Raw genomic sequence first — 14,391 nt, forward strand, 5'->3', positions numbered from 1 at the left:
TATGTGGTAGAGCTGGTAAAGTACCATCTGCTCTTAAGAATGATGTTCTGTTCTGCCAAATAAAAAATTCAAAGTCTCTATAAAAGCAAGAATCTGAAGGGTAAAGCTCCTGATTTCAGCATGCAGATACTTCTAGCCTCTATAGTTTGGCCAGTTGTTACTATTTTGATTGCAGATTTGATTACAGAATATAGATTAGATTGCTAGAATCATTAGAAAATATTTTGTCTATTAAAGGATGCAGAGTTTTGTTTCTTAGATACCTTATCTGCTCCTGACATTTAAAAAGAGAAATTCAGTATTACTTCTCGGCAATAGTTTTTTTGGCTTTTTATTATTATTTCTTTTAAAAGTTGTTTCTCCCTAAGATCTATTTTTTTTTCCTATACATCCCAGAGAATGGAATAAATAACTTTGAAATTTATATTAGTGAATTTCAAAAGCCAGACTAGACTTTAAAGAGACTTACAGAACAAAATAATTATTGTTCAGTTTTAAGTTTCTTTAGCTGTAGCTTTAATACATGGCTTCAATTAACCAACATAATTTCAATTTATTATGCAAATGTGACAATTAGTCCATTAAAGAAATCTGTTAGAAAGATTATGTACTTTGTTTCCGCAGCACAATAAATTGCATTGAATGTTCCATTTTTTGTTATTTTGATTTGCTTATTTTGTCTTTAATGACAACTCATTTAAAGCAAAAGTCTTTAAAGTGGCAGAAAATGTGATAACATGTCTTCACTGGTAATTTAATACTTGGATATAATGGGTTCATCTGTAAGATTTCATTAAAAACAGCAAGGTGCCTGAATACCAAAGCTGAGATGTTTTTAATCACAGAATTATAGTAATTACACAAATCCCAAGATTTTCATCAGACAGAAAAAGCTTCCAGGGCAAAACATACACTTTAAACTTAGCACTAATAACTGTGTATTGTTCTAAATTATAGGAGAGAGAATTCCCAGGCCAAGGGAAATAGTGGAGAGAACGTTATGTGTTGAATTTTTAAGGAAAGTTAAAAAATAAACTATTTTGATAACATAATGATAATTGTAAGAAGCATATTACCAGAGTAATAGAAAAGGAACTTGTATGTGAGGCCATGGTTGACAGCAGGTGAAAACTTATATGGCCAATGAGTCTTTATTGTTTACTATGTTATCAGCTTTGAGAGAAAGCTAAAAGGAACAGCTCTCTTTTCCCAGGGGTCTTAAAGCTTCTAACTGACTGAAGTCCTTCTTTCAGTCAGTAAATGGGGCATATCACCAGTAAATGAGATGATTATTGGCCCAGAGTCTAGATTTTTGAGTCGAGTGTAAAGAATAATTTAGTTATCATGTGGTTGTTTGAAAATGTCAAATTTTTATAAAAAGACCAGGCCACAGTACCCTTAAGAAGCTTGTTTTTAAGAGAAGTGATTGAAAAAAGGTATATCTAGGAAGTTTTTATAAAAATCTCTCTAAACGAGAAATTTTATTTGATCTATTTTTCATTTATCATTCTTTCCTTTTTTCTGGCTCAGACGGGTAGGGGGAAAGGAGAGAAGGGGATTAATGAAGGGCGAGCACTGAAGAAGCAGTGTGCTGTGGGGATGTCCGTGATGGGTGGAGGGAGGGAGGAAGGATGCCTGGGGAAGCAGGAAAGGCAAGTCAGGTGGACTTCTTTGTAATAGGGGTTTGGAGTTGAGGTGTAGAGCATGCATTCGAATGAAAGACCCTGAGATCTGACTGGGTGTTCCTGATGGGTGCTCAGGACACAGAATTCCTCCTAGAGGCTGGAGCAGAGACATGCCTGGGATTTGAGTCCTGATAAGACAGTATTTATGGTCTCTGTTCTGATCTCAACCCCATCCCTTTCTATGGTAAACTCATCATCTCCTGACTGCAAGCAGAATTGGAGAGTTGGCTGGAACAACTGTTCGCTGATTCCTTCTGAATATGTTGTCATCCACATCACCCGCATTTATTACTTGCGTATTTGAACCTCCGGCTGCTTCCCCATCAGTAAGCTTAATGACAATTTAGAGCCAGCTTTTAGCCTTGTTCTGAATGAGGGCACACAGGTGAGCCCATGCAGACCTCACATTTTGCAGCCGCTCTTGCTGGGCAGGCCCTGGCTGGAGAAGCCCTTGTCTGCAATCTCAATGTCATTAAAGTTTTGTTTTTTTTCCCATCAAAATAATATATGCCATTGTGGAAAATGTATAAGATACAGAAAAATAGAAGAAGCAGAAAAGTCACCATTAATCCTTCTACCCAAAGAGAATTCATATTTTGCCATACTTCTTTCCAATCTTTTTTTCTGTATTCTTTGTTCTTTATGTGCGTTAATCTGCAAATGCATATTTGCATTCAGATTTACAGACGTTTAACAACATTTAATCACTGTTACAGGCATTTTCCATAAACCTCATGGGTAGTCTATTGAATATTGATTGCCATGGTGAACTTAAGAGTGTTATTATCTTAAGTATTATTGTCATTTGATCTCTTCCCAGGTCCTCTGTTGTCGTCCTCTGCACATCTGGAAGGCTATGATGGGTATGAATGTGACCACTTGGAGGTTGCAGCTAACTTGTTACTTCTTCCTAGAAGACCATCCTTTAGAAGTAGGAAAACTTCTCTACATGGTGGTTGACTCCAAGGGACAAGACACATTGTAGAAAGACATGGATGAAAGCAGCTCAGGGGGTCCCAGACGCATGCTTCCTGTAGTCTAGTCCAGGGAAACCCTTCCGTGGGGCCCTGGCATTCTGGGATGTCGCCAGTTCTGGACGCATGGCTCATTCTTGAATGATGATGGTTCGTCGGGGGCTGCTGGCGTGGATCTCTCGGGTGGTGGTTTTGCTTGTGCTTCTCTGCTGTGCCATCTCCGTCCTCTACATGTTGGCCTGCACTCCGAAAGGCAACGAGGAGCAGCTGGGGCTGCCCAGGGCCAACAGTCCCACAGGGAAAGAAGGGTACCAGGCTGTCCTGCAGGAGTGGGAGGAGCAGCACCGCAACTACATCAGCAGCCTCAAGAGGCAGATAGCGCAGCTCAAGGAGGAGCTGCAGGAGAGGAGCGAGCAGCTCAAGAGTGCACAGTATCATGCCAGTGATGCCGTGGGCCTTGGGCCCGACCGGGGCCCTCCTGAGAAAACCCAGGCTGACCTGCTGGCCTTCTTGCACTCCCAGGTGGACAAGGCAGAGGTGCACGCCGGTGTCAAGCTGGCCACCGAGTATGCCGCAGTGCCTTTCGATAGTTTCACCCTGCAGAAAGTGTACCAGTTGGAGATGGGTCTGACCCGCCATCCTGAAGAGAAACCTGTGAGGAAAGACAAGCGGGACGAGTTGGTGGAAGCTATTGAATCAGCCTTGGAGACCCTGAACAGCCCTGCGGAGAACAGCCCGAATCAACGTCCTTACGTGGCCTCGGATTTCATAGAAGGTTGGCAAATTTGTGAATTGGGGTGGAAAGGAGAGGAAAAGGCATCTGGGTCCAGGCACCCAGGCAGGTCATAGCTTCAGGAGGCTGGCAGTTGGCTCTGGGGATGACTGGTAGAAAGTTTCATGTGAGTGACACCTAAGGTATATAGCATGGATTTTTATATTTCAGAAACATCTGTTTCCACTTACTTTCTCGTGGAAACCGCAATCGTTGAGTAGACAGATTAATTTTTTCCTGGTAGAAGAAAGTAGAACTTCTTGCTTTCGTTTAAAAAAAAGAAATAAAATTTTTAAAAAAGTTGTAAACATTAAACTTTGAAACCCAAACAGAGTATGATAGGTAATTTTAATTTCTCCCATATCGCAGGCACTTTGCCCAATTATCAGGCCCACGAACGGGAGAATAATGGCAAACACTTATACTTGCCAGACATTGTTCTAGGAACTTTACATTTACTAATTCATCTTTTCCTCATAATGACTCCAATAGGGAATAAAGAAGTGGAGGTTCACCTAAGGTTGCTCAGTTAGCAAGTGACAGAGCCATGCTTTCAACCTAGGAAGTCTGATTTCAGAGTCCATGTCTTTAACCACTAGGGTATATTGTACAGATTATCAGAGTACATGAAACCTAGTAAGATGAATGGCTCAGCTTTTTTTGTAGGCATAGCACGACCTAGTATTAATTTGTATTTGACGGCGTCTAACTTTAGAAGAAAGCAGCCTTGGCTAGTTTCTTAGAAGACTGACTCATTAGTATCTTCTTTTTATCAATTTTCTCAATGGTACTGGTTCAAAACTCAGCTAATAATTGGGGACAGGAAGTACCTTTGAGGGCATCCAGTTCTTCTCCCTGTTTCTGGATAGAATCTAATCAACTTCCTAGACATGTAGCTGCGTCCCCATTACTCCACTCCCTCCCTACTTTGGTGCTATAACCACCATCTCATCAGCCTACAAGCAAGACATAACTCTCTTTAGTCGTATCAAAAACCTTCTTGCTGCTATTTATGCCTGTTTTCTTTGGACACTTTCCTGTCTTGTGATTTTTTTCCACTTTATATATGAACTATAAAATCATGCAATTTTGCTATAGTATCATTTTTCATATACCTAGAGCCAGGTAAATAAATCTTTTACAAGCTCAAGCTTTTGGTCTCAGGTTTTTGTTTTTTTTTTACTCATTTATGTGAGATATTAAAAATGCCTAGCACATTCGGCAGCTAGCAAATATAAGCACATGGTGAGCACTCAGTAAGAGTTCAAAATATCATGATGATGCAGCATCAGATTTTATAGTACTTTGGAGTTTATGGAACATTTCCACATATATTAGCTCACTAGCTAGCCCCCAGGGAAAATCATTAAACATCCTTAAAAAAACAAATCCTAGTTGCCACTGCCCCTGGAGTCTGCTGCAGAGCTGCCCACATACAAAGCAATTTCTAAAGAACTTGATTACAAATCAACACCTGCGATTTGGGATGTTCACCTTTGTGGTTTTTAATCTGCGTTTACATTCAAAATCTCTGCTTTTCTGTATGCAGTATCTTAATATATGTAAGGCCTGTCATTCTCAATCAGAGTGACACAGGCCTCCTGTCTCTGAGTTTATTTGCCCTGAGATATGACTGACTTCCTGTCAGAGGCACTCTAATCATAGCTGCACAGTGTGGCTTTCATGAGCTGCATACAGCCTGTGTTTTGAGGCAGATCAATCCACACAGACCTTTCAAATTTGGTGGAGGTCTAGTCAGCTGGTTTCATATGATGAGTAAATAGGCATACACTCTTTAAATATATTTATACATATTTGACTGTCTTAAGAAGCACAGTTTATTTCATTTTTCCATTCTTGTCACAAAAGATCGTGAAGACAATCTTTTATATTCTTGAGAAATGGGGCACTATGAAAGATTCTACTAGTCAGAGGAAGCTGCAGGAAGGCAGAGATAAATTCAGCATAAGGAATAACTTTCAAATAGTGATGTTTCAGAGCAAAGTGGGACTCCTGTCTCTGTAAGAATCTGTCATCAACTGACGGCTACTTGGCCAACTGGTTATAATTCATGATCACGGCCTCAGACAGGCAGTGGGACTGAATTACATTTGAGGATCTTTTCAATCCTGGTTCATGAATGTTGGATCTATACCTGGTTAAGGAGAAAGAAAGGAAGTAGAAAGGGCCTGATTAGAAATCTGTTTTCTATAACGAGTTAAAGCAAGTGATGGGACCATATAAGGGTGAAGTATATCTTTAAAAGAATTTGTTTGGGTTCCTAAATGTAACCTTAGAGAGATTGATTTTGTGTTTGGGGGTCAGTAGTCCAAAAGTTGGAGCAATTTAGTAGAAGTCCATGAGAAATTTGTAAGTTACAAGTGGGAAGTGTTCCAGACTCTGAGTTCTACACAAGGGCAACAGATTTGCTGAACCCTGAACTAGTAGGATAATGGCGGAGATTCTTTGTGTTAAAAGATGGAAATAGTTATGTAAAACTTAAAGCTAGCTGTGAGGCAGGCGGCATGATGACAGGGTGGGGATCTATATGACTTTGACAAAGACTCTTAAGCTCCTTGAGACTCAGATTCCTCACCTGTCAAGAAGAAACTGATGCAGGACAGGACAAATTTCCCCAAGGCAGGGTGGGGTGGTGGTGGTGGTGGTGGTGGTGGTGGTGGGGAGACCTGCACGGAGAGAAGAGGGTCCTCTGGCAGAGAGTAGAAAGAATTCAACACACATGCCAAAGTTAGAGTCAAAAAGAAAGTTTATTAGAAAAGGGTAACACTCCACAGACGGAGTGTAGAGTCTCAGAGGCAGAAGGTGAGAGGGACAGTGAGAGAGAGAGACAGAGTAAAGGCACTGAGAGGGTCCCTGAGTGTTCAGGGAATTCAGTTTATATGTCATTCTTTAGAACCTGTGAGTTACAGTTTAAAAGACTTTGTTAACTCATTTCCTTTGATATGGAATACAGTGAGGTATGTAGCGTGAAGTTAAGAATATGTAGAGTGAAAGGCCTGCTGGCAGTTCCCAGTCTTTAATCTTTAGGTTCCCCATGGTTTTAGCCACAGGGAATGACTCTTGGTTCCTGTTTCCCCTTCGCAGGTGTGGGGAATGGGCTGTAGCAATCCCAGCAGAAATCTTCCTTTGTTCTGCAGGTGTCCTCCTGGCCTGGCTGCAGGGCTGATCAGCATATTGCAGTCTGATTGTGGCTTTCTTAGCATTTAATTCTCTTGCCTCCTACCTACATTAAGACTGCACCTTGATGTTCTCCAAAGCCTTATGCAGCCCCAACCTTCTGCCAAAGTGCTGCTCTGATTTCTTATTATCTTTGCCAAACAACCACCCCTGAGGGATGCGCTGCCACCCACTCTGCCACTCAGAACATGCTGTCTATCCTTGTCTGTCTTTTGGGATCCTCCTTTATGAAAGGAAGAATTCTGGTCAGACTCTGGCCACTTTCCACAATTTTGTGACGCTTGCAGAGGGGGAATACCACATTGATGACTATCTAACTTATTATCTGTATTGATTTAATTCTTATCTATCTCTAAAACACAGAAGGAACAACATTTGCCTCCTTTTTGCTTTCCCCAGATGTTTCCTTGGCACTGATTTTTGTGTTAGATTCTTGCACAATTTTTTTTACAACCATCTGGGAAAAAGAAGTTAAAGTAGGAAAAACGTGATCAGATCCTGTGCCTTAGGATGCCTGTTTATCTCAAGTAAACAAAAAATCATTCTTTATGTTTGTGGTTTAGTTATCTCTTCAGTATGGGATATACAGACTGAGTGGCACTACTTTTGGCTTTGATTTTAAACTTGTAAATAGAGCGCTTGGACATAAATTTCATGTCATTCCATACAACAGTTTAGCTCAGGATAGTTAATAATTAACATTTAAAGCACATCGAGATGGTATTTGGGGACTAAGATAACAATGAGGGGTTCTGTGGTCTGTGCTCTGGTGCCCAGTGAGTTGTACCCTGAGGGGTCCGGAAAAAGGGGATTACTCTGACATTACAAGGGTCTGTTATCTTAGTGCAAAAAGACAATAGACAGGCTCACTTAAGGTAAAGATCGACCTTTGTCAAGAAAGCTACAGGCCCTGCGGTGACTACCCACCGTTACCCGCTTTTACTTAGGAATTTTTATGTTCAGACCATTCTGTGTGGTTACTTTTGGTCTCTGAGTTTGTAAGGCCCATCACGCAGGCTTCCCCTGAACTTGTCAGGTTTACTATGTGGCCTCTTTTTCTTTTTCATCCACAACTTGATTTTGGAGCAAGATGGAGCCAAGCTGTGATCCTTAGGAAGGTGAAGGTTTTGAGGGCACACTGTGATGTATTTTAAAACAAGAGGATATAGAAACAGCTACAAAACCTTAGTAGCTGCCTACATAGTAATCTCAACCTCCTGTACTCTACAACCAAGCCCTCATGCTTTCTGAGGAGCTAAGGCAAGGCATGAAGATACTGAGTATTTGACTTCCATTGTTTGTGTCTCAATAACCTCTAAGAGATACCCTGTGACCACTTTGCTAAAGCTTTTTTAAACAAGTGAAATCCAGTTCCTCTCAGCTTGCAGTTCAGTGATGTGTTTCTTTGTCAGCAACTTTGTGACTTTGAAAAGGTTAGGCAGGCATTCAGATGCATTTTGGGGCATTTGGGGGTACCTGGAGGTCTTGGTGCAGAAGCAAGGGAGAGTGGGGATTCTGCACAGTGAGTGGGTCCAACCTCTGTTGGGGGGCAGAAGAGAAAGTGGTTTGGGAGACTAACTAGCAGGCAAGAAAGCAAAAGGACTTTAGGTGCTGCGTTGGGCCTCAGTTCTCAGCCAGCATCTCCAGGGAAGCGAGGGCATTAGAAATTGGACAGCCCTTCTGAGCATCCCTCGCTGCATTGTGCACTGTGCACGGGCACTAACGCTTTGGTTTACCATTAAGTTCTAAGAAGGCCTGTGTGATACTAGTTTCCTCTGTGACCTCACCCTGTCCCCTCTATCCTACTTCCTCCCACAAATTTCATTTGTTTGATGATGCTTTAAGTTTCTTTGAGGAGGGAGAAATGCTTGTTTTTCCAAAATCAGAGATAAGAGGCTTACATGCAAATAAATGGTTTGAGGCTATGCTCTGTAGAGTGAATTCCTCCCGTGGTGATAGTAAGAAAGAAAGTCACCCAGCCTTGGATTTTTGACAGTGGGCAGGAACCCAGCCCTCTGTCAAGATGAAGAGAAGAGCTAGAATAATTGCTCTACTGTCGCAGAAAATTTTGAAATTCTTAATAATTTTTGAACAAGGGACCCTACGCTGTCATTTTGCACCAAGCCCTGCAAACTAGGTAGGCATTCCTACCTCCAAGATTGATAGGACAGGAGGGAAAGGTAAAGAGAGGAAGGATTAGATTAACTGTGCAGTCCTGACACCTGTGCTGACACCTTTGATGGGCTGGAACACATGGAACCTGTGTTTCACACACACCTATGTATACAGAATATTTTGTTGCAAGACTGCAGAAGCTGGCAGGTCTGACTTTGCTTATGAAGATCTTATTAGTGTTTGCTGTACTCATTCAAAGCAATTTTGTTCCCATAGGATTTTTTTAAATCCTTGAGGCTATCACTCTTCTTCCTGCCTTCTGTTTCCTATTAAAAATATACTTTAAGAGAACACTTGTACTGTTCTGAATTGCCCAGGATGGAAGAATTTGGATTTAGCAGGAGGAATGATCAAAGGCTCAATGGAGACTGAGCAGGGCCTCGTGCAAATTGGAAGGCCATGCGCTCTGCGGCCGTGGGAGGGGTGGGGGAAGATAGGCAGGCAAGGGGCCACCTTCTCATGAGTGGTGCACCCCGGTGGTGTGGCTGGGCTGCTGCTTGGACTTCAGCCTGTTCGGCCCTGTTGGGTAGGAGCTGGTGTTTAGAAAAAGGATCTGTAGTTTTTTAACCGTGCCCCTAGTTTGTCCTGTTAGGGTCATGGATGATGAGGTTTGGCACCAGGGCTAATCAGCATGTGTGGATGAGACATCTGCTATCTGTGCAGAATGTCCCCAGCTGTTTTGGGGGCTGGGAGAGGAGGATAAAGCCAGGTCTCAAGACCAAAGGACCTGATTACTATGTGGGGAGAAAAAACTCTGAGTGATTGAGGGTTCAGAAAGGGAAGCTGACTCTTGGTTTTGTTAGGCTTGGTGGCTAGATGGTCAGGGAAGACACTCAAGGAGGTGGGACCTGAGCCAGTCTTGAAAGGTGAGAAGGGGTTACTGGGGAGGGAATGAGGTAGGGAATAGATTGGCAGCAGAGGGTGTGGTACCAGAAAGCCAAATGACTCAGGAACAGGACTGGGATGTAGGGTTAGGGTGGAGACCAGTTGAACCAGCAAGCAGAACCCAAGAGTCACTAGGAATGTAGCTCACAAGGACTCTCAGAGCTGGATATAGAAATTCAGCTCACAGAAATTGTCTGCATCTGTAGTTAGAAGGCACTTTCTTCCCAGGAGGCAGTGAGCTGAGACGTCCTTATCTGAAATCTTTTCCTATTCTTCCGGCTGGAAGTTCTCTCTCATTCTTCCCATAGTGTACTGTGCTTGAGGGCACTTCTCAGTCCCCATCTAGGTTTATAGCTCTTCATTTAGATTAAGCCAGTAATCTGTACACAGTAGATTTTCTTATTCATTAATTGCATAGCCTTCATACCTATCTTTCCCATTTGGGAACCAGCTAAGTGAGCCTTAGGGGAGTCTCACTCCACCTAGGTCCGCCTGCCAGCACACAGAGGTCCCTGGCCTCCCTACCCTCTTATCGCTCCTTGTCTACAGTGTACTCCCAGTGGGCCGGATCCTTATTGCATTCAGCTTTCAGCTTCTGTACCCATTGCATATACTGCACAATCAATGTGTATAAAAGAAATTACTTGAAACCTTTTGGAAGAAAAGTTTCAAGTAATTTCTATCCGAGGTGTGTACAGTGCTTACCTTATAAATCTCTGCTCTTAAAGTTCCATTGTAAATTAATTATTTGGATTGGAAGATATTAATACCATGAATGGTGGTATTTTGTTCCTGGAACAGACTGCAAATCTGATTTACTTCAACATCAAGAACACAAATGTCAGGAGTCGGGAGTAAGTGGGTGTGGAGAGTAGCTTCTTAAGAAAGTTATTTTCATTCTCTGTCCTGGGTGTTACTAGTACGTTCTCAATGTAGTACCTAATACTGAAACCACTTTAAAAATTTATTTTCAAATATTTTAGAAGGATTGCAAAAATAGCACAGAGAGTTCCTGTGTACCCTTCACTCAACTTTCTATAATGTCAACATTTTACCTAATCATGGTACAATGATCTAAACTAAGAAGATAACCTTAGTGCAATACTATTAACTAAATTATGCTCAGGCTTTATTCTGTTTTGTTTTTGAATCTCTCCTACTCGGTGTTCTCTGAACTTCTTAGATCTGTGGTTTGGTATCCGTCATGGATTTTGCGAAATTCTGAGCCAATATATCTTTAAATATTTCTGTGCCCCATTCCTTCTCTCTTTTGCCAGAATTCCAATTATGTGTATGTCACACTGCTTGATATTGTCTCACAGGTCTTGGATGTCTTGTTTCTTTGTCTTTACTTTTTTTCTCTTTGTGGTTCAGTTTGGGTAACTTTTATTGACCTCCCTCAAGGTAACTGATTATTTTCTTAGCAGAGGGAAGGCTACTGATAAGCCCATTCCAAGGCATTCTTTATCTCTGTTACTGCATTTTTCATTTCTAGCACTTCCATTTGATTCTTATAATTTCCATCTCTCTGCTGGAGTTACCCATCTGACTACACATGTTGTCCACTTCTTCCACTACAGCCTTTAATATATTCATCATAGTTATTTTAAATTCCCTGTCAGGTCATACCAGCATCTGTGTCATATGTGAGTCTGTTTCTAATAATTGTTTTGTGTCTTGGATTTTTTTTTCTTGCCTTTTCCTATGCCTCACAATTTTTGTTGAAAACCAGACATTGTGTGTAGCTGGTGGAAACTCAGATAAACAACGTTTATGCCAGGAAATGGCACTTTTTTCTTTCTCTTAGGTTTTTAGTGTTTCTGTGTATGCAAGGGCGAGTTAATCTAGTCAGAGGTTGGGCTGGGTTTAAGCTTTGTTGTTATGGTTACCCTCAGTACACTCCAAACTTTATATTCCTTTAGTAATACCTTGTGTTTAAGGTAGAGGTCTTTTTACCTGAGAGCTGTCTGCTCAGCCCTGCAGTTTAGGGCTTCCATTTGCACTGCCCCTCTGAGGACTTCCTGTGTTTCTCTCCTGTCCCATCCCAGCAGTTCTGCTGTGACTTGTCGTTCAAGCTTGTTGGCTTAGCTCCGCAAGGCAGTGGGGGGTTGGGCCCTCTCTGATGTTCTGATTAAAATTCAGTCCTATGCCGGTACCATGTCACTGGATCTTGGGGAGTTTTCCTGTTCCACCCCCAGGAATAAGGCTTTTTCATTCCTCCTTTCCCCCAGCTGCAGTGATTTGTCACTAGTTCCCTAAAAGTGAGGATGTTTGCTGCCCTTTCCCCACCAATAAGGTGTTCATTCTATAGGGGAAGACAGGAGAGGAATGTCTGGGAGGAGTTTCTTGACACCTAACCTCCCCCTCCCCCCACCTCCCACCTTCCACCCCCTGCCCCCGCATGGCTGCTGGCCACCTTCCCTGGGCCTGCACTGCATGGACACTTACTTAAGGCTCTTTCTGATTTTTCTGCAAGTACCCAATGAGGTTCCTGGAGAAAGAGCCTGCAGGAGAGTCCAGACTTCTTTACTTTTTGGAACTCCAGTGTCTTCCCTGTCCTGCCAGTTTGCACTCGGCCCTCATCATTTTGTGAACTACTTCTTATCAGTGTCCACTTGCATCTATCCCGGGAAGCTAGTGCGCATGTCTCTTTTCTCTGTGCAGGCTCCTGTCTCATCTCAGATTTTGGGCCAGCTGTTTATACGGTGACCTCACTTCTCCATTAAGTTCAAAAAAGTCTTGCATTTGAAATTAGTCAGTCTCTCTTTTGTTGTTAAGTGATGCTCCTTCAAGCTCATTATATCCTGGAGTGGATACAGAAGTGCGAAACCACTTTTTAAAGTAATAATTTAAAACCTATTGATTACATTGTGTCCTTCCATTTCTCTACAAATCAATAATCTCTTCTCACAATCTAGTTTCAACTATCATGCACAATTCAACAGTTTAAAAGAATGGAACTGCATTGATTTTACTCGTGAGTGGGAATGTTGTGGCAACATCCCAAATCTGGAAGTCCATTGTTAGATTTATTTTCAGTGAAAACCTCAAACCCCATAATTTCTCTTCTGTAGCCATGAATCAAAGAAATGGGGTTGTTGACTAAAACCCCACCTTGTCCTATATCTCTATTCTTTCTTTAAGTTTTAACATTGAAGTGTTGGACACTTGGATTTCTTCACTCAAATGTTGTATTATCATAAAAAGTAAATTTATTCTTATTTTGACAATTTATAATTTACAAGCATACTTCCCCCAACTAGGGGTGTTGAGCCATCCCATCTTCCTCATTGCCAGAATTTGGGGTAATTATTTTCCATCCCTTTCTTCCTTTCACTGTAATCTACCTAGAATCTCTGATGCCAGTGTTGATACAAGTCCCATGTTCACTGGATTAGGGGACTTAAAAGGGTTGGAGAAAGAGGGGGAAAAGGTAATATTTTATTTCCACCTCAAATATCCACTTTTTCCTGCATTTCCCCTGCCCCTGCAGGCCCGAAGTGTGGCTGAAGTGTTTATACCTGCTGCCCATCTCTTTCCTCACCCTACACAAACCCTTGGTTGGGAAGCAAAGCCAATACTTCACAATTCCAGGAGGCTATGCACACCCTTCTAATTCTGTTGTGCTTCTTCCTCTGGGGCCCTGTCCCAGGCAGTCATCTTTGCTTCCTTCCTTTCCTGCACCCATCCCCATGGTCTGGTGCCTGTGCCCTAAGGAGCCAGGTGAGGAATAGCCCTTTCTCCCATTCAAAATGTCTTTTGGACTTTTGAAATTATAACCGTGAATGGATTTCACAATTAGGTGCTTGGATCGATTTATATATAGTATTATAAATGCTGTACGGTAGGCACATAGTGGGTTAAAGAGGTTTTTGTGGGCTGGTCTGAGGACTTCACCACAACAGATTACCTCGTTTCTGTGCCTTCTGAGTCACAGATAAATGCTGTAACACAACCCATCTGTAAACAGAGGACGACCTCCCTGTATTTCCTTTGCAGTGTAAATGCCGCTGTAGCGCAGCCAGCGTTTCTCTGCACCGCAAGTCGGAATCCATCTGATTTACCCAGAGAGAGGGAGCAGATGGATGGCAGTGCTGAGATTATCTTGACTGTAAGCAAGAGACAGGGTCTGTGAAGCGTCTTTCCTCTCTCTCCATCTGTTTCCATCGAGGTTGTTGATCAGAAGTCGACATTCATAGAGAGATGTGAGCTTGTTCTTTAGAGTGAACAGTCTGCTAAGCTCTTTGACCAGATAACTTTATTTTCATATTAGGACCTGTAAGAGCTGAGGTGGGAGAAGGATAAGCACCAAGGAGAGAGGCTCCATTGTGTAAATGCTCACCGAATCCTACCTGGCTCTCCTCTGCCCCCAGCCTCTGGGTTTTACTGTGGATATAAGTGAAGGGAAGGAATAGACCTTTCCAACCTTGGAGAGTTCTATTTGGTTTATCAATTGATATGGAAAATACAATTCATGTGGAGGTTTTTGGTAGGGAGGATACTGATGGTAGAGAACAGCCAAGAGGAAATTTAATTGCAGGAGGAGCTAATTAGGTCAAGAACTACTTGAAACTACATAGCTTGTTAAATGTAGGAATAGATGGGTAGTGGGAAACAATGAGACTTATGCTTTGAGATTTTTAAAGATATGGATAATCAGTGGTCTGTTCGTTCATTGGCCGTGCCCTGTGTAATAGGCATT

The 14,391-nt window shown here is 42.1% G+C and overlaps 1 protein-coding gene across 1 annotated transcript in view; it reads left to right on the plus strand.

Annotated features, from left to right (window-relative positions):
• CSGALNACT1 (chondroitin sulfate N-acetylgalactosaminyltransferase 1) overlaps nt 1-14,391 on the plus strand; it is a 157,201-nt gene that overhangs the window by 76,091 nt on the left and 66,719 nt on the right. Inside the window, exon 3 of the mRNA XM_011373077.2 lies at nt 2,506-3,434. Within this exon, the coding sequence (XP_011371379.1) occupies nt 2,801-3,434 (634 nt within the window). The 5' untranslated portion in view covers nt 2,506-2,800. The remainder of the gene's footprint in view (nt 1-2,505; nt 3,435-14,391) is intronic.

This window comes from Pteropus vampyrus, unplaced genomic scaffold, assembly GCF_000151845.1.
Source record: "Pteropus vampyrus isolate Shadow unplaced genomic scaffold, Pvam_2.0 Scaffold8, whole genome shotgun sequence".
NCBI lineage: Eukaryota > Metazoa > Chordata > Mammalia > Chiroptera > Pteropodidae > Pteropus > Pteropus vampyrus.